Genomic DNA, 25,879 nt, shown 5'->3' on the forward strand with positions numbered 1-25,879 from the left:
CTCCCTGAGCACGACGTGACTGCTTCACTTCTCCGCCTTCCAGGCTTGCGGCGCCTAAGGGGTGCTCATGCTCGTGCGCAGAGCAGAGGTGAGCTGGGGCGGGGGGGGTGCCTCAGGTTGGAAGGTAGGGGGTGGGGAGCTGCTGTGGGGGTGGGGTGCCTCAGGGCAGAGGGGGGAAGCTGCCGTGGGGGGGTACCTCAGGGTGGGGGCGCGGGGGGAGGGGGGCGCAAGATGGAAGTTTCGCCTAGGTCACGAAACATCCTTGCACCGGCACTGCAGGCACCAGCATTCCAAGCTGGTGCTTGGGGCGGCAGTCTTCAAGGGGCAGCAGTCCCTGTTGTTTTGCCCCAAGCAGCGTGCCGAATTGCCGCCACAGATGGCGGGAGCAGTCCGTGTGCCTTTAGGGCGGCATGTGAGTTTCCGTGTCGCGGCAATTCGGCAGCAGCTTCTATATTTAGCTGTCCAAGACGGCTTCAGCTAAACATAGAAGCTGCCGCCGAATTGCCGCCGCCACCACGGAAACGCGCCTGCCGCCCTAAGGGCACACGGACTGCCCCCGCCGCCCACGGCGGCAATTCAGTGCGCTGCTTGGGGCAGCGAAAACTGTAGAGCCAGTCCTGTATACATAAACACACACAAACTCTAGCAATGGCTCTGATCCTCCAGTTTGTTGCAGCAGTGTCACGTTGTAACTTCAGAAAAATCCATGGAGTTATTTACTGGCAGAAAACTATTGTAATGGAGAATCAGCCCCTATATAGACATAGTTAGTGTGTGCGTGTAAACAGTATGGTGAGAGTGTGTATTATAGAGGTGCTGGTTATGAACTGAGTTGCATTTTGTACCTAAAGTAGTTCTGTTTTGTGCTGTTTTGTATTAAAACATATGAACAGCATATTCTCCACAAAATTCCTGTGCTTACTCTTTGATTTGCAAGTAAATTTGCAAGTAAATCTATTAATTTGTTTATGAATTAAAATTAATTAAAATCTGGGTTATTTAGGAAGTTAAGGGAATTAAATTAACAACCTTAACTCTGCCCTGCAATGATGCTAGGTAGAGACAAGTTAACATGAATCTCTATTGTGATTTTAAAAATCAGTTTAATATAATCTGGAACCACAAACACTTAAAAGACCATGGGATTATTTCAAGATGTCAGTACAAGAAAGAATAAGGTTGCTTGAGTGTCTTAACTATGCATTTCTTACTTTAATATGTTTAGATTTCTATTAAGTGTAACCTTAACCCTGAATTTTCTGGATTTATAGTACTTAGTTTTGAAATAAATACAACATTCATGTTTTTTTTTTTTTTTACTCTTAAGTTAATGATACATGTTCTCAACCTTAACTCCATCTCAAAAAAATTTATTTCTGTCCGGTAACATGTATGCCCAAAGCCTGAGCTGGTATAAAATGGCATAGCTCTGACTGCCGTGGAGTTGATGGAGTTCTGGTGATTTACTCTAGCTGAGAATGTGGCCTATTATATAAAGCTATTGTGCCATTCAAACTTGTATTGTCAGGATGTGGGCCATCACTGCCTGCCAAAAGATGGACACTTAAACCTACTACCAAAAAACAGTTTCCAGTTGCTTCCATCTATATCATACAAAGAGCAACCAACAGCTTACCTTCCTGAATAGACACAGACTGGCAGCAGTGCCTCCAGGCACCAGCGCTCCAAGCGCGTGCCTAGGGCGGCAAGCCAGTCTCTGCGAGGGCGGCAGTAAGGCAGCCTTCGGCGGCTTGCCTGCGGGAGGTCCACCAGTCCCATGGATTCGGCGGCAATTCGGCGGTGGGTACGCCAAAGCCGCGGGTCTGGCGGACCTCCCGCAGCATGCTGCCAAAGGCTGTCTGACTGCCATGCTTGGGACTGCAAAAAAGCTAGAGCTGCCCCTGCAGACCGGATCATGATCCAAATCTGTGTATCTAGGTGTCACTCTAGACCGTACCTTCACTTTCAAGGAACACCTTACCAAGACTTCTCTTAAAATAAAGACAAGAAACAACATGATCTAGAAACTTGCTGGATCTACCTGGGGAGCCAGTGTGCAGATACTAAGAAATTCCGGTCTTGCATTGTACTATTCTGTCACAGAATATTGCTCCCTGATGTGGCTCAGCCATTTTCAGAGAGGACTAGTAAACACTCAACTGAATGAAATCATGTTTATAATAACAGGTACCATGAGGGTGATCATTCTGGGCTGGCTGTTGGTCTGCCCAATATCATCCCTCCTGACATCAGGCAGCAAGTTGCCTTACAGAATTTGCTCCTGAAGTTGCAAAATATGTCACCTCTATCCTTTTTTAAAGATGTGTTTAATCCACTTGGTGCATTTTAGCTCAAAGTACCTATTTGAACCATTCCCCTAAGAGATTTTTTTGTGATCTTCAAGTGGCATACTCGCTGACAAGAACAAAGCTTCAAATATAGCTAATGTCTATCTTGTGACAGATCCAACAGTCCAGTCCCCTGGTTTTGACTTTCCATGCCATCTTTGGGTAAAGCTCAATCACTTGAGATGTGGAGTGATTAGATGTGCCACTAATAACTGTAAGTGGAGTCTTTGTGACTTTTCCCTTTGCCACTGTGGCCAGTTAGAAGATGTAGGCCATGTACTTCCAGGCTGAATCTATCAGCAAGGGCTTGCTGGTTCCCTCACGGACTTGCATAATGCCCTTTCTTCAGCTATTGAATGGTTAAGATACTTAGGCTAAAACATTTGGTTTGACTGTCCATGTAGAAGCAATCGCAACATATATAGCACCTGGTCATTTTACTTAAAGATTGTTGTTCCTTTTACCCTCCATCCATCTATCAGTCAGTTTTGTCTTATTTAGAGTTGAATCTCTCAGGGGCAAGGTAGTATGCCTTTGCGTGTATTTGGAAAGTGCCTATCAAGCACACTGAGTGAAGAAGCATTCATTCAAACAGGATAAGTGTTTTCTTTCCTGATTTAACCTGAGTCAAGTTATTTACTGTCAAGAGAATAGATACATTTTTTATGAAGAGAAAGGATTTTTTTTTCCACTAGACCTGTTAAACCGATTTGTTTTACAGCTTGACAAGGAACCAAGTCATCCACTGCCTGGAGTAAAGCACTTAAATCATCAATAAATGGCCATTTTGCCCTGCAAAGAGAGTCGAGTTCACTTCTCTAGACTCCATATGTCATTCCTCAAATGGGCAAAGGGTTGGCAGAGCCGCAGATGTGGCACACTCAGCTCTGGGAGTGATATGGTGGAGCGCAGTGCCTGTGAGTCTGTCAGGTGATTCAAAGGGTAATGCTGGCAGGTTCCAAAGAGAGTCCTGTCCAGTAGCACGGATTCAATCATCTGTGTCTCTGATTTATGGACTTGCAAGGAGGTCTGGGTCTGGATTACAGGAGTTCGCAGAAGGTACAAATCTATGTAGATCCACTGTCCAGTTCATTGCTTGCAGGAATGAGGGGAAGTCAAAATCATACACTCAGTGATACTATGCTGTTGAGATAACTGGAAGGTCTGCACATTTTTTTTCTCCTTTGGGTATAATGCATTGCACATACCAGGGGCTCCTTTCATCCCTCCATTCCCCACCCAAAAGCTTCCTGTGTGCCACACTCCCATCCCCCTCTAATTCAGAGACTCTTTGCAACCCCTCTTCCCCATGCCAGGGGTTCTGGGTGTCCCCAATCCCCCTTTTGCTACATGTCCCTCTCCCCCTATACCAGTGGTCCCCATTCTCATCCCCATGCTAGGAGTTCAGTGTGTCACTCATTTCCTCCCCTCCATGGCTCCATTTCTCACTTCCCCATCATGCCAGGGGCTCTGTGTATCTTCCATATCCCTCTCCCCTCATAGCATTATTCCTCATTTTCCCCTACATGTCAGGGGCCCCGATGCCCTCGCTTTGCTGACGTGCCTCTCATTCCTCCTTTTCCACCATAACAGAGTCCTCCATTTCCCCCCTGCTCTGGGGGTTCTCTGTGTATCCCCTTCCCTCCCCCTCATATCCTTCCTTTCTCCATCATTAGCTTTAGAGTCAGAGTGGAGATTGGCTGAATTACCTGTGGTATCACAATGGTCTAGGACTCTTGGTGTGACATAGATACATGACTTCTTGTAGGTGTACACCACTCGGGTGTAATTCATAAAACCAAAATTGCTGAGAACGTAAAAACTGGATGGTAACAGACTGGAAATCCCAGTGATGATGGAACCTGGTGATATTCTGAACAAAAAGAGCTCTCAGCCATGCCTGTAGCTGTTTCCATTGCTTCTCACTGACTCTGCAGATGCAATAGGCTTCAGAGTGACACATACAGAGTGTGATAATCCCGGAATCTTATTATACAGAGTAGGGGAAGGACATGTGACAAGAGAAAGCATGGCCTTGTCATTAAGGGGCTGGACGAAGATCTGGGATCCATTCCTGGCTTTCCTCCTGATTCTCTGTGTGACTTTGTCTGAGTTATTTATTCTTTTGGTGGATCAGTTGCCATCTGTAAAATGGGGATAATACTGCTTCCTTCCTCCCACCCTCCTGTCTTGCCTGTTTAGAGTGTAAACTTTTCAGAGCGGAACTGTCTCTTACTATGCGTTTGTATAGTTCCATACATAGTCAGCTCCTAACTGAGATTGGGCGCTATAATAAAACAAATATTTATAATAATTAATAAGAAATGTAACCTAATACAACTATTGGTTTTTAATTCATCAACCATCCACTTCTTCTTAGAAACAATTCCAGGTATCTCTTATATTCATTTCTCCTTTTTCTCCCTTCAGTTACTTAATAAAATCATTCTTTTAATTCTCACCATCTGTATTTTTGAAATCACTGATTTTTATGCACCCTGGTTGTGGTAGACTCTTGAAAGTCTTTAAATCAAGGCTTTTGGAAGCTGTGAGCTTGATGTTGAAATTACTAGGTGCGAGTTCTATAACTGCAAAGGTATTTCTGCTGGAAACAAGGCATCAGTGAGGAGGAAGAATATTCAGTAATTGTGGTCTAGTCTTCTAGGTCTGCAAAAAAGGAGGTTGGAAATCCTTGTGGAGTTTGTTTGGATTTTTCTGGAATACTGTACACAATTATGCTCTCCTGTGTTTAAGAAAGGTGAATTCAAATTGGAGCAGGTGCAGAGAAGGGCTACCAGGATGATCAGAGGAATGGAATGGAATACCTACCTAATGAGAGGATACTCAAGGAGTTTGACTTGTTTAGCCTAAGCAAAAGAAGACTGCAGGGAAATATGGTTGCTCTCTGTAAATATATCAGAAAGATAAATATCAAGGAGGGAGAGGAGTTATTTAAGTTAAGTGCCAATGGATATAAACTGGCCATCAACAAGTTTAGGCTTAAAATTAGTTGAAGGTTTCTAATCATTGGAGTGATGGAGTTCTGGAACAGCCTCCCAATGGGAGCAGTGAGGGCAAAAAAACCTAACTAGTTTCAAGCCTGAGTTTGATAAGTTTATGAAGGGGATGGTATGATGAGATTGCCTGCAATGGCATGTGATCCATCTGCAACTGCTAGTAGCAAAAATCCACGATGGGGAGAGCTCTGAGTTACTACAGAAGATTCCCAGGTGTCTGGCTGGTGGGACTTGCTGACATGTTCAGGGTTCAACTGGTTGCCATAGTTGGGATCAGGAAGGAATTTTCCTCCAGGTCAGATTGGCAAAGACCTTAGGGAATTTTCATCTTCCTTTGCAGTGTGAGGCCTGGGTCACTTGCTGGCTTAAACTAGAGTAAATAATGGATTCTCTGTAACTTTTGAAGTCTCTAGATCATGATTTGAGGATTTCAGTAACTCAGCCAAAGGTTATAGTGCTATTAGAGGAGGGGGTTGTCATAAACAGATAGCTAAGGGTTAATGTCTCTTTCACCTAAAAAAAAAAAGTAACCTAAAGCACCTGACCAGAGGACCAATCAGGAAACAGAATTTTTTCAACTTTGGGTGGAGGAAAATTTGTGTCTAAGTTCTTTGTCTTCTGCCTGACTCTCTCTCAGCTATGAGAAGAATTTTTTCTATTTCCTGCTTTCTAATCTTCTGTTTCCCAGTTGTAAGTACAAAGAGATCAGATAGTGAGTTATATGGTTTTTTTCTTTTGTATTTACATGTCTATAGTTGCTGGAGTGCTTTAAATTGTATTCTTTTTGAATAAGGCTGTTTATTCAATATTCTTTTAAGCAATTGACCCTGTATTTGTCACCTTAATACAGAGAGACCATTTGTATGTATTTTTCTTTCTTTTTATATACAGCTTTCTTTTTAAGACCTGTTGGAGTTTTTCTTTAGTGGGGAACTCCAGGGAAACTGAGTCTGTACTCACCAGGGAATTGGTGGGAGGAAGAAGTCAGGGGAAAACCTGTGTGTGTTAGATTTACTAGCCTGACTTTGCATTCCCTCTGGGTGAGGGGGGAAGAGAAATTGACTCTCGGTAATTCTGTTCTCCAGGCTGGGAACGGGGAGAGTGGAATCCCTCTGTTTAGATTCACGGAGGTTGCTTCTGTGTATCTCTCCAGGAACACCTGGAGGGGGGAAGGGAAAAGGTTTATTTCCCTTTGTTGTGAGACTCAAGGGATTTGGGTCTTGGGGTCCCCAGGGAAGGTTTTTGGGGGGACCAGAGTACCCCAAAACACTCTAATTTTTTGGGTGGTGGCAGCAGTACCAGGTCCAAGCTAGTAACTAAGCTTGGAGGTTTTCATGCTAACCCCCATATTTTGGACGCTAAGGTCCAAATCTGGGACTAGGTTATTGACATGAGTGGCAGCGTTGGGAAAGATAGAATCCAGAAGCCAGTAGGAATATTATATTTTTCTTTTCTCTGCTAGGGGCTTTTTAGCAGAGAGAAACAGTTTTGTTTTAAAAGGGAACCAGAGAGAATTTTTTTTTCTGCTCTCTCTGGCAGTTTTTGGCTTGCATATTAAGCAAGGAACCATTAAGCTGTGACAAACAGGTCTTTTGTCAGATAATAGCACTCCCATTGAGAGTCATTACCAGCACTATACACATGCAAATAAAGTGGTTTTTCTGGTTTACTTTACATTGAAAAAATTAGCTAAAGGAAGAAAGGGAAAAAGGCACTGTTGCTAGGCAGACCCCAGGAGGCAACAGAGCCTGCAGTTCCGAAGATAAACACCGGAGGGCACCCCAACACAAGAAAACAAGATGTCACGAAAACCAGAGGCAGTACAGCTCGAAGCAATGGAAAAACAGATAGAACTGCTCAGAACACAGATGGCCAGAGGTGAGGCAACTCACAAACAAGAAAGGCTACAAAAACAAGAAGAAGCCAACAATGCAGCCCACCAACGAGAGTTGGAAAAACAGAGGGAGACCCACCGATAGGCCATGGAATTAGAAAAGGCTAAGCAAAACACAGCCAACCCTAACAACCCTGCGCCAATGATTGTTCCACAGCACAGGAAATTTCCCACCTACAAGGCAGGTGATAACACCGAGGCCTTCTTAAAAAAATTTTAAAAAGCCTGTCTTGGGTACCGCATCCCTAAAAACCAGTACATGGTAAAATTGAGGCCACAGCTCAGTGGACCTTTAGCAAAGGTGGCACCTGCATGGAGAGACACGGGGGCACAAGTGTCAGCTATCCACCAATCCTTCGTAGACCCCAAATTCATCAACCCAAAGACCCAAGTGACAATTTACCCCTTCATGTCACAAGTTGTAGACTTGCCTACAGCTGAACTGCCTGTCCAGTACAAAGGCTGGTCAGGAATGTGGACTTTCGCAGTCTATGACAATTATTCCATCCCCATGCTACTGGGGGAAGACTTGGCCAACCAGGTGAAGCGGGCCAAGAGAGTGGGAATGGTTACACGTAGCCAAACCAGGCAAGCTTCTAGACCCATTCCTGTTCCTGAGCCGTCCACAGACGCCCCTCTGTGTTACCAGAGACCCAGACAGAGGTAATGGACCCGAATTCCATGCCAACCACTGAAACAGCCACAGCACCTCCAGTCCCAGGCCCGGAACTGGAACAGCAACTAGCACCAGCAAGTGCAACCACATCTTCAAACTCAACGCCAGAGGGCGCCAGCAAGCCAGAACTGGCAAAAGCAACATACAGCCTTACCCAAAAGGCTCAGCCTGAGCCTGAAATACCCTCAGGTGCACCAGAGAAGAGTGGTTCACCAGCAACGGAAACCACCCCATCACCTACATCGCTTCCAGAGGGATCAAGTCCACAGTCTGAGGAAGAACTGGTAACCCCAGCCTCAAGGGAACAGTTCCAGACTGAGCAGGAAGCAGATGACAGCCTTCAGAAAGCTTGGGTGGCGGCACGGAGCACCCCACCGCCTCTCAGCTCTTCTAATCGATCCCGGTTTGTTATACACCAAGGACTTTTATACAAGGAGATTCTTTCTGGTGGACACCGGGAAGAATGGCAGCCGCAAAAACAGTTGGTGGTTCCAACTAAGTACCGGGGGAAGCTCTTAAGCTTAGCCCATGATCACCCCAGTGGCCATGCTGGGGTGAACAGAACCAAGGACCAGTTGGGGAAGTCCTTCCACTGGGAGAGGATGGGCAAGAACGTTGCCAAGTATGTCCGGTCTTGTGAGGTATGCCAAAGAGTGGAAAAACCCCAAGACCAGGTCAAGGCCCCTCTACAGCGACTCCCCATAATTGAGGTCCCATTTCAGCGAGTAGCTGTGGATATTCTGGGTCCTTTCCCAAAAAAGACACCCAGAGGAAAGCAATATGTACTGACTTTAGTGAACTTTCCTACCCAATGGCCGGAAGCAGTAGCTCTAGGCAACACCAGGGCTAACACTGTGTGCCTGGCCCTAACAGACATCTTTGTCAGGGTAGGTTGGACCTCCGACATCCTTACAGATTCAGGATCCTATTTTCTGGCAGGGACCATGGAAAAACTGTGGGAAACTCATGGGGTGAATCACTTGGTTGCCACCCCGTACCACCATCAAACCAATGGCCTGGTGGAAAGGTTTAATGGAACTTTGGGGGCCATGGTACGTAAATTCGTCAACGAATACTCCAATAATTGGGACCTAGTGTTGCAGCAGTTGCTGTTTGCCTACAGGGCTGTACCACATCCCAGTTTAGGGTTTTCACCGTTTGAACTTGTGTATGGTCACAAGGTTAAGGGGCCATTACAGTTGGTGAAGCAGCAATGGGAGGGGTTTACGCCTTCTCCAGGAACTAACATTCTGGACTTTGTAAGCAACCTACAAAGCACCCTCCGACACTCCTTAGCCCTTGCTAAAGAGAACCTAAAGGATGCTCAGGAAGAGCAAAAGGCCTGGTATGACAGACATACCAGAAAACGTTCCTTCAAGGTAGGAGACCAGGTTATGGTCTTGAAGGCGCAACAGGCCCATAAGATGGAAGCATCATGGGAAGGGCCATTCACGGTCCAAGAGCGCCTGGGAACTGTGAACTACCTCATAGCATTTCCCAATTGCTCACTAAAGCCCAGAGTGTACCATGTTAATTCTCTCAAGCCTTTCTATTCCAGAGACTTACAGGTTTGTCAGTTTACAGTCCAGGGAGATGATGCTGAGTGGCCTGACGGTGTCTACTACGACGGGAAAAAAGACAGTGGCGTGGAAGAGGTGAACCTCTCAACCACCCTGGAACGTCTGCAGCAGCGACAAATCAAGGAGCTGTGCACTAGCTTCTCCCCATTGTTCTCAGCCACCCCAGGACGGACTGAACGGACATACCACTCCATTGACACAGGTAATGCTCACCCCATTAGAACCCCACCCTACCGGGTGTCTCCTCATGCCCAAGCTGCTATAAAATGGGAGATCCAGAACATGCTACAGATGGGTATAATCCGCTCATCTGCCAGTGCATGGGCATCTCCAGTGGTTCTGGTACCCAATCCAGATGGGGAAATATGCTTTTGCGTGGACTACCGTAAGCTAAATGCGGTAACTCGTCCGGACAACTATCCAATGCCACGTACCGATGAGCTATTGGAGAAGTTGGGACGTGCCCAGTTCATCTCTACAATAGACTTAACCAAGGGATACTGGCAAGTACCGCTAGATGAACCTACCAAGGAGAGGTCAGCATTCGTCACCCATGCGGGGGTGTATGAATTTAATGTCCTTCCTTTCGGCCTTCGAAGTGCACCCGCCACCTTCCAGAGGCTGGTAGATGGTCTACTAGCAGGACTGGGAGAATTTGCAGTTGCCTACCTCGATAATGTGGCCATTTTTTCAGACTCCTGGCCCGAACACCTACTACACCTGGAAAAGGTCTTTGAGTGCATCAGGCAGGCCGGACTAACTGTTAAGGCCAAAAAGTGTCAAATAGGCCAAAACAAAGTAACTTACCTGGGGCACCAGGTGGGTCGAGGAACCATAAAACCCCTGCAGGCCAAGGTGGATGCTATCCAAAAGTGGCCTGTCTCAAGGTCAAAGAAACAGGTCCAATCCTTCTTAGTCTTGGCCGGGTACTACAGGCGATTTGTACCACACTACAGCCAAATCGCTGCCCCACTGACCGACCTGACCAAAAAGACCCAGCCAAATGCAGTTAATTGGACTGATGAGTGTCAAAAGGCCTTTACCCAACTTAAAGCAATGCTCATGTCTGACCCTGTACTCAGGGCCCAGGATTTTGACAAGCCATTCCTAGTAACCACAGATGCATCTGAGCGTGGTATAGGAGCAGTTCTCATGCAGGAAGCAACAGATCACAACTTCCATCCTGTCGTGTTTCTCAGCAAGAAACTGTCTGAGAGGAAAAGTCACTGGTCAGTCAGTGAAAAGGAATGCTACGCCATTGTGTACGCCCTGAAAAAGCTACGCCCATATGTTTGGGGACGGCGGTTCCAGCTACAAACTGACCATGCTGCGCTAAAGTGGCTTCATACTGCCAAGGGGAACAACAAGAAACTTCTTCATTGGAGTTTAGCTCTCTAAGATTTTGATTTTGAAATTCAGCACATCTCAGGAGCTTCTAACAAAGTAGCTGATGCACTCTCCCGTAAGAGTTTCCCAGAATCCAGTAGTTAAAAAGTGTTCTTAAAATGTAGAAGTCTGTTAGTTATATACTTAGCGGTATATGTAAAGGTGCATGTGTTGTATTAATCTGTTTATTTTCAAGTTCTAGAAGGAAATCGCCGCCAGTGAGCTTCCCCACTGTCTGCAATTTGGGGGGCGTGTCATAAACAGATAGCTAAGGGTTAATGTCTCTTTCACCTAAAAAAAAAAGTAACCTAAAGCACCTGACCAGAGGACCAATCAGGAAACAGAATTTTTTCAACTTTGGGTGGAGGAAAGTTTGTGTCTAAGTTCTTTATCTTCTGCCTGACTCTCTCTGAGCTATGAGAAGAATTTTTCTATTTCCTGCTTTCTAATCTTCTGTTTCCCAGTTGTAAGTACAAAGAGATCAGATAGTGAGTTATATGTTTTTTTTCTTTTGTATTTACATGTCTATAGTTGCTGGAGTGCTTTAAATTGTATTCTTTTTGAATAAGGCTGTTTATTCAATATTCTTTTAAGCAATTGACCCTGTATTTGTCACCTTAATACAGAGAGACCATTTGTATGTATTTTTCTTTCTTTTTATATAAAGTTTTCTTTTTAAGACCTGTTGGAGTTTTTCTTTAGTCTGGAACTCCAGGGAAATTGAGTCTGTACTCACCAGGGAATTGGTGGGAGGAAGAAGTCAGGGGAAAACCTGTGTGTGTTAGATGTACTAGCCTGACTTTGCATTCCCTCTGGGTGAGGGGGGAAGAGAAATTGACTCTCGGTAATTCTGTTCTCCAGGCTGGGAACGGGGAGAGTGGAATCCCTCTGTTTAGATTCACGGAGGTTGCTTCTGTGTATCTCTCCAGGAACACCTGGAGGGGAGAAGGAAAAAGGTTTATTTCCCTTTGTTGTGAGACTCAAGGGATTTGGGTCTTGGGGTCCCCAGGGAAGGTTTTTGGGAGGACCAGAGTGCCCCAAAACACTCTAATTTTTTGAGTGGTGGCAGCAGTACCAGGTCCAAGCTGGTAACTAAGCTTGGAGGTTTTCATGCTAACCCCCATATTTTAGACGCTAAGGTCCAAATCTGGGACTAGGTTATTGACAGGAGTGGATGAGGTTCTGTGGCCTACAATGTGCAGGAGGTCAGACTAGATAATCACAATGAGCGCTTCTGGCCTTAAAGTCTATGAGTCTGTGATACTTCACATGATTGCATGAGTGTAACGGACAGCACAATGTACATTTGTATCTCTATGCTTGAGATGTGTAAGTAGATACTGCTCCAGCTGCAGAAAAGATGTGCTTTATTGTATTCAGCCTTGTTTGCGTTATGCATATGGGTAATTAATAGTAACAATCCTCTTCCAAATCATATTTTCCTCTGTCTGGCAATTGCATGATCTTCCCTCTCCTTCCTTCCTTCCTTCCAATCAGCAGGTGTGTAACGTGTGTGTATGTTGTGAAATTTTTAAGATTCTGTTGATCATGTACTTTGTAACACTTTTCTTGCACATTTAAACATCATCATTAAAGAAATATATTTTTTAAAATAGACTAATAATAGATAAAATTGAATATTTCATGATAATATATATCACTGATTTAGAAAAAGCAGCCCAATAACTTCTTTTCCTCTGTTGTCTCCCACAGGGTGCAGCTTTAATTCGAATGTTGGCTAATTTTATGGGTCACTCTGTATTTCAGATTGGCTTACAAGTAAGTAGAAAGCATTCTGTCTTTTTTATGTGTATTTGTAACCTTTGGCTATTTTTTGTTTGTTTGTTTTCAAGCAAATATTTGCGCCAGTGTTTCTCTTTTTAAAGTTTTCAACGGTTGTGACATCATCACATCCCTGAAGATAAATTTGATAGGAAGCATTAGTTTGTATAACATCAGAGCCATCACTCAGCAAATGAAAGAATTCTCAATGTGTCAAGTGCCACACAGTTTCACTTTCATTTGGTGTACATCACCAAGTGAAAATCATTTTCAGATATGTAAGAACTTGATTATCCGTCACTGTAAGAGCTTGCTGAGGCAAAAGCCGCTTTGCTTCAATTACATTTAAATTTTAATATAAAATAAAAATGAACTATGTCAATCTCACTAGAAAATACGTGGCTGCGAAGCTAATCGTATTTTTCAGATAAATACTTCCACCTGCCCCATCAAAACCCTGGAGTTTTACTTTTACCTTTGATGAACATGGAGTGCTCTTTGCCTTAATTATGTTTTGAAAACTCCCTCTGCCTTCATAAGAGGTTTAAAGAAATAACACTTCTGTTCAAAGAGAGAGAGAAATTCACTGTGGATGAACTTTTACCAAGGATGAACTTTTTCAGCAGTAATTCAGAATCCCGTTATATTTCATAAACCATTTTAAAACAAACCAAACATAAAAAAAAATAACTCCCTTTATTTCTGTTTTAGTAATAAGAAATCTGTTAAGAAATCTGTTTAAGTAAATCATGTTACAGGCAACTGTGATTGATGAATTATGTATGATGCAGTCTGCTACTTAGAAATGTCCTTTAAAGTAAATTGATGTTCACCTGAAATACAATTATGCTAAGATGGAAAGAGCAATCAATCTTATCTGTTCTTAGTAAGCTTTTCATTTTGAAATTTAAATAAACTGCATATGGGATCAGGTCATATTTTAACACAGTAATTCTACCTCTAACCAAAATGGATTGAAGGATAAAATATAAAATAAAAGTTAAATAAATGCACTGGTTATGTCATATAAATATGTATTTAATGTGATATACAATGAAAAGAATCCCATTGAGGAAATGTCGCTTTTCTAGAAAGTTTGCAGGGCTTTGATCAATCAAGCTTTGGAAGATAACTGGGTCACGGGAGCCAGAAGGGTCTTTTCAGGTCACTGGCCTTATCTTCTACCCCAGACAATAGGCCTTCATCTGGAAGGGTTTCCAGGCATAAACTTGTGCACATGAAGAGCGAAATCCTCACTCTATTAAAGTCATTGGAACTTTTACCATTGTCCCAAAGGAGCCAGGAATTCACCCAGAATTTTTTTCCCTGTTAGTATAGAAATTTAAAGTGCTAGACTCTTGACATTTAAAATTTGTAATTGAAAGTATTCCCCATTGAAGCCTGCCCATGCAGAAAGTTTTCTGCACTCAAACATCTTCAGAACAAAAGTTTTAAACTCTGGCGATGCATTGTCAAAAAATGTTACTTTGGCATCCATAATAGTGAACAATGTGGTAATGATGAAGAATGTAAAAAGCTTTAGTATCACAACAGTCCATGCAACGTAAATCAAATTGATTAGTCATTTACTGTGCATGTATTGCCATTGAAATCAAGGTATTACTCAGTGTTTGTATGGATAGCAGAATTATACCTTAAGTGAAGAACAGATGAAAGAAGAATGATGGTAACAAGCACTGGGGGTTACAGAGGGGGAAGGGCCAGACTAGCTCCTTTCTTTTCTCCTTATCCCTTTTTTTCCTTATCATAATTGCATACCATCACCAGGTATGTGTTTTCTTTCTCATAATACCTCAACAAAAATCCTTTACTTATCAAAAAAGCAACTGATTTTGCTAAAATGAATTAGAAAAAAAGATGATAAAGACAAAAGAGTGGGCTTTTTGTTAAATACATATGAACAATGAATGTACACTAAAGTAACTGCCATAGCATAGAGATCTATATGGCCCTGGCATCCAGCAAACCATTTGTGAGGAGATAGAGAGCAGGCAGAATTACTGTATGAAGTACTGATTTTCACAGCATACATTAGTTTGAACCTATCACGAGTAACTGGCCTGTTTTTTCAGATATGCTTTTGAATTGCTATTGAATTATAATGTTGGACCTCCATGATGAATTTTTTCTCGGTCTTGAAAGGCTATTGGTTCGCCGCTATGACTACCAAACACTGGAGAGGTTTGGTCAGCATCACTCTCTCTGATAATGTTTCTGAACTGCATAAGCTTGTGGAGTTGGATTTTTTGAGTTAGTTTCAGCATTCAGTCACCACCGAGGACAGTAACTTGTAAAATAAGTTTAGATTTTGGGTGAGATTTTATCTGTAAATGTTTCGTATGTGAGTACTTGGAATGGATGTGTTCTTTATATGATTTTGTGTCACTGAATTTCATTTATTGAAAAAGTTTATTGCTACAAGCCTAGAAAACCTTTCTGAGTTATCAGCGACTTCTCATATTAAATGTGGCTAGTAAACACAGTAATTTGGACGTCTAGTGTTGTGTTCAAACAGGCATCCACTGGCATCTCAAGCTCCCTTATGAGGCTCTTCTGTGCTAGTTCATTCATATTTATTTTATACTTGGTTTGATTATTTCTTAGCCCAATGTGTATGGATATATGTTTGTCAACATTACATTTCATTTGTAATGTGGCAGCTCATAGATCATACAAATCTGTATCCTTTTGAACTTCACTTGCTGCTGTATTTGTGTTCATCACTCACTCTGATTGAGTGCATGATCAGCAGTTTGAATTAGTTTACTGTAGGAACCTCAGGCTCTGTGATAAATTATAACCTTATGTACTTTAAAATGTACACAGTATATCTGGGAGAAGTCCTTTTGCACGGTCCCTTGGATAGACACGTAGTGACTTGGTGCTGAGTGGTCACTATATTGAAACTGATAGGCCAACCTTTTAGAAAAGCAGTCTAGGGAAATGTGGAATATTGGCTATTTTTCACTACAATGAAAGTTGCCATTTGGACCAAGCTCCCTTTATCTGTAGTATTTATTCACAGCTCTTTAAACAATTTTGCATTCCTGTGTTCTACGCTGAATTATGATGGCTCTTAAATTATGCAACAGTCTGGCATGTGGAACTTTGTCGAAGACTTCCTGAATTTCAAATAAATCATTACGCTGTACACTATTACCTGACTTGTTTCTAAGCTCCATTCAAGAGTCTAGAAGAAGTAGATTCACCTTTCCTTATCCATGTGTTCTACACTTTCGTCTGTTAATGTTAAAAGTAAGCCAAAAAACATCTTCTGGAGTTGACCCAATGCCACTGCGGATCCAAGATCATGGGGGAATAATAATGTCAACAAGAATGCCATCACTACTGCCTTCTCTGACCTCTCTCCAGTTCTAATATTCTCACTGTGTGTCACTCTTGACGTTGAGATTATACTAATTAAATTAATTCACCTCTAAAGTTTTTCTTTAAAGGGATTTGTATTTTTTTCTTAAGAGTTAAGTAAGCAAAAATACAGTCTTGAAGGACTTGTATAAAACACTATTGATTTAATATTTTTTCCTATAAAATATAAAAATGTGCAACATATTATTGGCCTATTCAAAGGCCATTGAAGTCAGTGAGAGTCTTTCCATTGGCTCCAGTGGGCTTTGGATCAGAATGTATCTACATATTACAAACACAAAATATTTGTTAAAAGAATATTACTAAGGTTGCAAAGTCAAGCACTCAGAAGTTAGGAAATGCCAAAATTAAGATTTCCTATGCAATTGTAACTTGGTCCCCTTTTGTATATAATTAGAAACTGTCGCATAATACATATGATCACTTACTTTTTTCTCCATAGGACCCCTGTGTCATTCGGTTCACCCGTAATGAGAATTTGTTCAATATTATTTTTTTATCCTCATTGTTCAGTGTGTGGACCCAAGAGAGCATGCACTAGTGCGCACAGACTCTTCTTGCCATTGCCAGTCCCCCAAAGCTTGACCTCTTCTCACCTGTCCTCTCCAAGCTGTCCCTGTCCCAGTTCTGTTTCTTCCCATCCCAGTCTTCTCTCCAGTCCCAGTCTCAGCTTTTCACCCGAGTTCCAGTCTCCTTGCCCCGCCAATACCAGTTCCCTCCACCCCAGCTCCTCTTCTGATCTCTCTCTTCCTTCTCCACTACAGGTTCCTGGGCCCTGTCTGCCTCCCTTCCTTGGCCTCTAATCTCAAGTCTCCCACTACTCCCTTCCTGGCTTCTTGCCTCAGTCTCCTCACTCCCAATCTCCTTGTCCAACCAGTCCCAGTCTTCCCTCCTCAGTGATGTTAGACTCAGTGATATGGCATATAGTAGACATGTATCCTTTTGACGTGCATTCAGTGACTTTCATTCTCATATTTTGTTGCATGTGAAGCCCATTTATTGTGATTTTCTCCTGCAATTTTATTATGGGAATTATTAGGAGAAAGATCTATAGATATGAATCCTCAGATAACATCAGCTGGCTCGTTAGCTATTTTAAGATACAGTGAAGTATGTATATTTTCTTTCCAAATAAACTTATATTTTTTCCTGATGTGGGCTCAGTAGCAATCTCATCCCTGTTCCTATGAACCAGCAGAATGGAATCGATACAGTGTAGAAAAGTACACGTTTTATGCCTGATCCTATAGTCATTGTACAATCAGAATATCCACTGGCTTCTAAGAAATTAACGGGGATTTTACGAGCACAAAGATTTCAGAATTGGGCTACTTGTAAGTCCTTGTTAGATAGTACACGCTTAAAACCAGAACAGGCAATTTCATTTCCATGCAGATCAATGAGGAAAATTCGAAAAGAAGCTGGATCCATATCGAACAAAATAAGACTTTGTTTGAGCTCTTGTTAAATATGAATTTCCTGAAGATTCAGTTGTTGATCTTAAATAGTCAAAGTTCACCAACTATTACCACACATTAGAATCTGATATACCACCATTTTCCTCATAGCTATAATAAGACATAAATTGTAACTTTATTGTATCTTTTGACAAATATTGACTTTTTAATGGCAGCCACTGTAATTGCACAACCAAATGTGTTTTCAAAAAGTTACTGTGAGAGAATTTGTTGATGCAAATCAAAGCAATGAGTCTATCGGCATAAAGCCTGAGAAAGGAAGTATCTCAATATTTGTTTTTTGCCGTAGAATCCTGTTTTCTATGCTAGTGGTGGAAAAAATGGTTTAGTGCTCTTAGCAATTTAAACAAACAAACAAAGTTAGTTGTGTACAAATAGAAATATCCAGTGTAAAGAAAATATATTATTCTGAGTCTTTGGCCAAATTTTGCAAAAGTATTTGAAGCTTTAGTGTATGACAGTCTTCAGCACTGAGAAGAAATGTTAGATAGATTGACAGGAAATCACAAACAGCTGATAAACATGGTTCAAGCTTCACAGTTGATGATCTTCTCATCTATTCATTCTTATTTTAAAGATCTGCCAGGATGTTATTTTCTCGATACAGTAGTGACACAGGAATTATGTTCTTAGTGAATTATCTGGGGTGGTTTCTGCTGAGATCGTTATACTGAACGGCATTGTTACATTGTTTCTTTCCAGGGGTTTCTGTAGAAAGAATGTTATTGAAAAGGTACAGCGAAGCAATTGTCTGCGTTGGTAGTTATCCCTGACACCGATTAATGAAGAGTTGTGATCAGCTGGGACTGTCTAAATTTACAAGGGCCATTCAAATACCTCAGGAAGACATTCCCTTTTTTGTGTGTATTTTAAAAATACTTACTGAACAATATTTTTGTTCCTTCTAAAATGTATTAAAACAAAAAAGCTAAAATTAATGTACAAATTCAGTAAAATAATGCTCTTCAATTTCAAGCAATACTTTATTTCTGTGGGGCTTGTCCTTAGTTCAATTGTTTAGCATCACTACTGAATAATACATCAAATACACTTTTCCTTAAAGCAAAGCTTAATGTGCTAGCAGGTGTCTTATTGCAAAACAGCCACCATCAGACTATTATAAGCAATAACTCTGTCATCCTTCTAATAGTTCCCTGTTGATTTCTAATGCAGATTGTTTTGCCCCCACACTGCAGTTGCCTTCATCATGTTCCAGAATGGGTCCTCCTTTACATATAATTAGCTAGTAGGGGAGGTTAGACTTTTGTAAGAGATAGAAACTTCTGTGTATAGCCATTCTGGTCTTTTTAACCAGAATTACCAGTCAGGCATGGCACATGTAAAAGTATTATGACACTGGGCACCTGCTTGGGAACAAAGTTTGAATCTGTCCAATTTAAATATGCCTGTTTACGTGAGATTTAATTTATCACAATTTCAGGGCTTCACAAATTATATATCCTGTATGATGCAAAGTTCAGAGGCCTGATTCTTCTCTCATCCTGGAGTCACAATGGTGTAACAATATTTAGTTGAATGAAATTACTCCTGATATACACCAGTCACTGGTTCAAGTCTGGTCCCTTTTCTTTGCTAAGAAGATGCATATATAGAAAAACAGAGAATCCCATAGTATTAATTATAACACTTTTTCTCCCTTTCCTACCCTTTTCTGTTACCATCTCTTGTTATGCCTAAACTTAGATGGTAAGGTGTTTAGGTCTCCTGTCTTTTTATGTTCCATCAAGTGCTTATTGCACTTGAGGCATGGGCGGGGGGAGAAACACTCACCATTGGCTTAATTCTATTCCCTTTTAAATCAGTAGTAAAACTCCCATTGATTCACATAGCTCCAGAAGTGTTAGCATCACAGATCTGAGTATTTCCATAATATAGGGAACTATTTGTGGATAACTGAGGAAAGGAGAAAAGTAAAAATACTATAATGATGCTGGTTTATACAATAGTGTTAGCTCAAGAGGGAATTAAGATTTATTTCCATGTAATGATCCAGTATCACTCTTCATGATTAGTAGTTATAGCTTGTTGTTTCAGTATAATGATTTAACTGCAGATATAACATGATGACAGTGGATGTTTTCTGATTGCTGATCATTACAAGCATTATATCACTGTAGTATAGGAAACAAATATAAATATTTCCTTTAAAAATAAAGGGATGGATCCTTAGCTGGTGTAGATTGGTTTAGCTCCATTGGCTTCATTGACTGACTATCACTATTACACCTATTGAGAAACTGACGTGAAGAGAAGGTAGGACAGCAGCTGAAATGAACATTTGTGTGGTGATGCAGCTGAGATATGAGCATGCCTTTCAAACCTTGTTTAAATTCTGCTCGACACTTGTGTTTTCTTCTTTGATTCTGAAAGTAAACTAAAGAAGTTACTGATTGATGGGCACTTTAAATCAATTAATAAATTAATTACATAAATAAATAAAACTGACGGGTTAAAGCCCAATATTGTGGTAACCTCTGTATAGCTAGTGGAAAATTGAACTTGTTTGGGTATTATTGAAAATGTTCTGCCACTGTTGGAAGAGGTAGAAACCTGGTTTAAAGAGTTGATATCCCACTAGAGCAGGTACAGTATTCTGTAGAACAATTAAAATCATACTTGAAAATAGTAGTTATTAAAAAAATTAGGGCCAAGATTTTTAAAAATGATTAGTGGTTTTGGGTGTCTGATCTGAGAAACTTTCTGGTTTTCAGCAAGTGCTGAGTCAACCAGAATCACTAATCATTTTTTAAAATGTTGGCCAAAGAAACTGTTATTTAGCACAGATTGAGCAGATGACATCATTTATATCTATACAGTTATGAGAGGCATAGAGAGAAGATATAATAGTTTTTAGCACTTCTATATGATTTACGTGTTCAAAGTGATATAAAAGCATTAGTTAATTAATATTAATTAAGCAAGCTTAGAGTAAGTGTCAAATGAAAGAATAGAAGTACACAAGCTTAATCCAAGGAAGTATCAGGCCCTAACAGGATTTTCACATTAAAAAAGCATCAAAATTATACATTAACCATCTCAATCCCAGTCAAAATTGTGGTATTAACCCTCTTGTACAACTTGTTTATACATTAAATTATTAGGACAAATGTTCTTGTCACTGGGTATTACAATTTTAGGGTCATATTCTGATAATTGCACCAATATACACCTGGAGCAACTCTGTTAATGTTAATAAAAAATTAAAATTGTGAAACTCTGCTCTTTCTGGTTTTCACCATGGCTGGCATTAGAAATAAAGCAATATCCTGAAAGAAATTATTCTTGTGGTATTTCTCATCTTGTTGAAACTAAGTAATCTTGCATATGAGACTGATCTGTTGAGATATCCAAACTAAAAATATTTGGATATGTTTCAGATAAACAATTAACCTGTTGGGTGCTTATCCTAGCTTTTGTACTTTGAGGTTCACCTGTCAATTACAGCCTTAACATTCTTTTAGGCAAAAGTCTGATCTATTACTAACACATTTATCTGCCACTCAGCACTAGCATCATGGTGCTTTTGTCACCATTTTGACACCATCACCAACTCACCTCTCCTAGCTTTTTCTGCTCAGAGAGGGGTGGATCACCATGATCACTGGTTGCCCCCACCCCCAAAGGGTTACCAAGCACGGTCAGAAAAGAGTGACAAGGCAGGAGAGCAGGCAACCATTGCTATGAAAAGGTGGAGATTTCAGCACCTTTTTCAGTGAATTTTAGAAACATACTTAGAAAGAAATGGAAAAACTCTAAAATAAGCTTTTTCCCCCAAAGTGTGACTCACTGCTCTTCTTTCTCTTAGCAGGTGCTATTGTATTAAGTCTTCACCGTAATACTTTTCTTAATCATGCCTCTTCTACAGTGCTAACAGAGGGTCAGGATCCCCCAGAAGAATTTGCCTATACAAAGAATACACCTCTGATAGTATCAATAATACAATAGAATTTAAGAGTTACGAACAGCTCAGGAATGGAGGCTGTTCGTAACTCTGAAATGTTTGTAACTCTGAACAAAACATTATGGTTGTTTTTCAAAAGTTTACAACTGAACATTGACTTAATACAGCTTTGAAACTTTACTATGCAGAAAAAAATGCTACGTTCCCTTTATATTTTTTAGTAGTTTACATTTAATAGAGTACTGTACTGTATTCGCTTTTCTTTTTCTTTTTTTTAATGTCTCTGCTGCTGCCTGATTGTGTACTTCCAGTTCCAAATAAAGTGTGTGGTTGACTGGTCAGTTTGTAACTCTGATGTTCATATCTCTGAGGTTATACTTTGCTTGTATCCCAGGGGCATGCTAGCACTAAGTTTTAAGGCCATTTTTGTGGGATGATATTTCATGGTTTGTTTATTTGGATAATTATTTTTGCTTTATTGACAGGCCAGTAACTAAATATTGAATGCATTTTAAAGTAGCAGCAAATTACAGTGTGTCAAGGATAACACCATTTTTGTTCCTTCTGGTAACATTTGTTACCAGAAGGAACAAATATTAACATGTAATCTATGGATTGAATGTTAATTGAACTAATTGAACTATTGAATATTAACTAATTGACTAATTAACTAATATTAACTAATTAACTAATTAACTAATATTGAACTAATTGAACTAATTGAATATTAACATGTAATCTATGGATTGAATGTAATCTATGGATTTGATATTGCTCAGGCTGGTATTTTCCAACAAGACTCACTAGAAACAATATTCAGGTAGCCTCAAATAAAACTGATACTAAAAGTGAAGTGATTGATCTGTTTAGATGATCTGAATGCTATTTATTCAGGTTTATTCATCATCATCCAGGGTTTATTTTTTTGTACAATATCTCACATATAAAAACATCTCAGACCCACTTGTATACTCTAGTTCCTGCACTCACTGATCTTTACCTCCTCTCTTTTAAAAATCTTAAGCTTTTGTGTAGTACCATTGTCAATGCTCCATCACTGATTCTCAGACACTTTCAACTGTCACACTCTGTCAAACCCATGTACAGAGCCTGACCCTTTGTCCAGACCTTTTACTTTGAGTGACCGGTGGTGTCAAGATAACCTGAGGTCACAACTTTAATGCTAACAGTCTCAAGGAGGCAAAAATGAGAAGGTGGTGTGCCACCAGAGTCAGCATCCATTAGAATGTGTTGGATGGCCAGATGTGAAGTTTACTTATCATTCCTGGACTCCCTGCAGAATGGTATTTATTGAGAGGCAGAGTTCTGGAGACTTTTTCTGCTTAAAGTCAGAGATTAAGCAGGTGTGACAATTGCATAATCAGTCTACAAGTAATTGTGCAACAGGAGCAAATCCAAGGCTCAGGGTGGGGATGTGGGCAGGAGTATGAATCAAAGACATGGACAGAGGTGGGGGAGTGAGCATGAATCCAGGACTATGGTGGCGAATAAATGGACTGTATTCAGATTAATGTTACTGTACTGAAATCTTATTCTGAAATTGTTTATCACCATCTTGAATGTATGTTATTCTCCTTTCTAACTCCTCTTGTATGACAGATTTCCACCTGTTCTTAGGAAAGCAAGTAGATTAAGTAGAGTTACTCAACTTGTAGATAGTGTATCAGATTTTGATCTCAGTTACACCTGTGTAAATCTGGAGTAACTTCATTTATGTCAATCAACTTGACAAATAAAACTAAGAGCAGAATTTGACTTGTATCTCTATTTCAGTTCCCAACTGTACATCCGACCTCTCTTTTGAAAGAAAGATACACATTATCTTTTTCCCCTTTTATATTATTTCCATCTCCAGGTGTCTATCAGTCACCATCTTTTATTAGTTATAAGTGTTATCATTTCTCGATGATGAAATTAGTTCAATTTTTCCTAACTGAAGGGGCTCAATGCCTTAGCAATACTGAGAAAGCAAGGATTGCGATAGGATAAAGCCCTTCTAGAATCATAGAATATTAGGGTTGGAAGAGACCTCAGGAGGTCATCTAGTCCAATCTCCTGCTCAAAGCAGGACCAACGCCAACTAAATCATCCCAGACAAAACTGTGTCAATCCGGGTCTTAAAACCTCTAAGGCTGGAGATTCCACCACCTCCCTAGGTAAGATATTCCAGTGCTTCATCACCCCCCTAGTGAAATAATGTTTCTTAATATCCAACCTAGACCTTGCCCACTGCAACTTGAGACTATTGCTTCTTGTTCTGTCATCTGCCACCACTGAGAACAGCCTAGCTCCATCCTCTTTGGAACCCCCCTTCAGGTAGTTGAAAACTGCTATCAAATCCCCCCTCATCCTTCTCTTCTGCAGACTAAATAACCCCAGTTCCCTCAGCCTCTTCTCCTAACTAATGTGCCCCAGCCCCCTAATCACTTTCATTGTCCTCCACTGGAGTCTCTCCAATTTGTCCACATCACTTCTGTAGTGGAGGGACCAAAACTGGATGCAGTAGTCCAGGTGTAGGCCTCACCCATGCCGAATAGAGGGGAATAATCACTTCCCTCGATCTGCTGGCAATGCTCCTACTAATATAGCCCAATATGCCGTTGGCCTTCTTAGCAACAGGGGCACATTGCTGACTCATATCCAGCTTCTCGTCCACTGTAATCCCCAAGTCCCTTTCTGCAGAACTGCCACTTAGCCAGTCGTCCCCAGCCTGTAGCAGTGCATGGGATTTTTCTATCCTAAGTGCATGACTCTGCACTTGTCCTTGTTAAACTTCATCAGATTTCTTTTGGCCCAATCCTCCAATTTGTCTGGGTCACTCTGGACCCTATCCCTACCCTCCAGCATATCTACCTCTCCCCTCATCTTAGTGTCATCTGTGAATTTGCTGAGGATGCAATTAATCCATCATCCAGATCATTAATAAAGATGTTGAACAAAACTGGCCCGAGGACCAACCCCTGGGGCACTCCGCTTGATACTGGCTGCCTACTAGACATCGAGCCTTTGATCAGTACCAGTTGAGCCCAACAATCTAGCCAGCTTTCTATCCACCTTATAGTCCATTCATCCAATCAATACTTTTATAACTTGCTGGAAAGAATACTGTGGGAGACCATATCAAAAGTGTGCCTAAAGTCAAGATATATCACATTCACTGCTTTCCCCATATCCTTTCTTTAATACTAGTAACCTGCTTTTTTAAAAACTAACACAATAAATGGCCTGTAAGTTTAATCAATAGTGCTGTTACTACAAATATCTGTCAAAATCTTTTAGCACTTTTTACTGTGCTTTCTTCATCTTCTAATATTCAAGTCACTTGCCTCAATATTCAGATGATAACATAATATCCAAACCATTTAAGCCTTACAATTTTCTTTAGAGACTGAGTCTATTATTTGACAAAACATTAGAATTACAGTTTACTTCTTGTTTTGCAAGATCTTACCTGCTTGTGTGATAATTGTTTCAGCTTGTTTCTTTAATATGATTTATCTTTGGTTTCTATTGGGTATTTGAACTATTACAATAATATTCTTTTGCCGAACAGGCCCGGCTGAAACAAAAACTTACATACTACCAGTAATGATTGATTATGTTTAGTTTTTAGTAACACAGATGTGTCAGATATCATTATTGTAATCCTTCAGTCCTGCAAGGAGTTGTTCCATCTTAAAAAGTTATAATGGGAAGATGTTGAGGACAGACTAATTTCAGAAGAGAGTTAGAGGCAAAGCTCTGCAAAAAAAAAATCAGTGTCAGTTTTCTGCTTTTGTTTGGTATTTCATTTGTATGGCATGTTGGGCAAGGTCTTTGGTCGTCTTGAGTCTTCTTTGCACAGCTCCCATGATGAAAAATCAGGATTAAAACCATCTAAACTGACTAGGGATGGATTTCCACTGTGTAGAGGAAACCTCCTGGGTATAAGGCTGACCCAAAGGCTTCTGTGTAACTCTCTCCTGCCACCTGGCACTGGGGGTGTGTCTGAGAGTTGTGGGCGTGGTTAAGGTATCCCTATACCCCCAACAATCCCAGCGTGTTGGGACATGTTTTTTAGGTGATAAACTATTTAACTTCGTGTTAGGGACCAGCCTGGTGGCAGCAGGATAGTCACAGGAGTGTGTCTGTGTGAGAAAGTAGCTTACCGCCACTTTAGCACTTCCCCTTCTGAACTGTGCTGAGTGCAGCTTAGATCTGTGCTGCCATATTTTGGCTATCATCTGTCCCTTGTTTTCTGTGATTTGTTTCTCTTTTTCTATTACTTGTTTTTCTTTGCTTTCTGATTTGAATCTTTTTTCCTACAGTATAAGGGCCAGATTGTGGTTTACATACCCACATCGGAGAATAATGAATACTTTATACCC

General features: G+C 40.9%; 1 protein-coding gene across 1 annotated transcript in view; it reads left to right on the forward strand.

Annotated features, from left to right (window-relative positions):
• Positions 1 to 25,879, forward strand: part of TRHDE (thyrotropin releasing hormone degrading enzyme) — a 336,033-nt gene that overhangs the window by 211,489 nt on the left and 98,665 nt on the right. Inside the window, exon 7 of the mRNA XM_050934690.1 lies at positions 12,615 to 12,680. Within this exon, the coding sequence (XP_050790647.1) occupies positions 12,615 to 12,680 (66 nt within the window). The remainder of the gene's footprint in view (positions 1 to 12,614; positions 12,681 to 25,879) is intronic.

Source organism: Gopherus flavomarginatus, chromosome 1 (genome assembly GCF_025201925.1).
Source record: "Gopherus flavomarginatus isolate rGopFla2 chromosome 1, rGopFla2.mat.asm, whole genome shotgun sequence".
NCBI lineage: Eukaryota > Metazoa > Chordata > Testudines > Testudinidae > Gopherus > Gopherus flavomarginatus.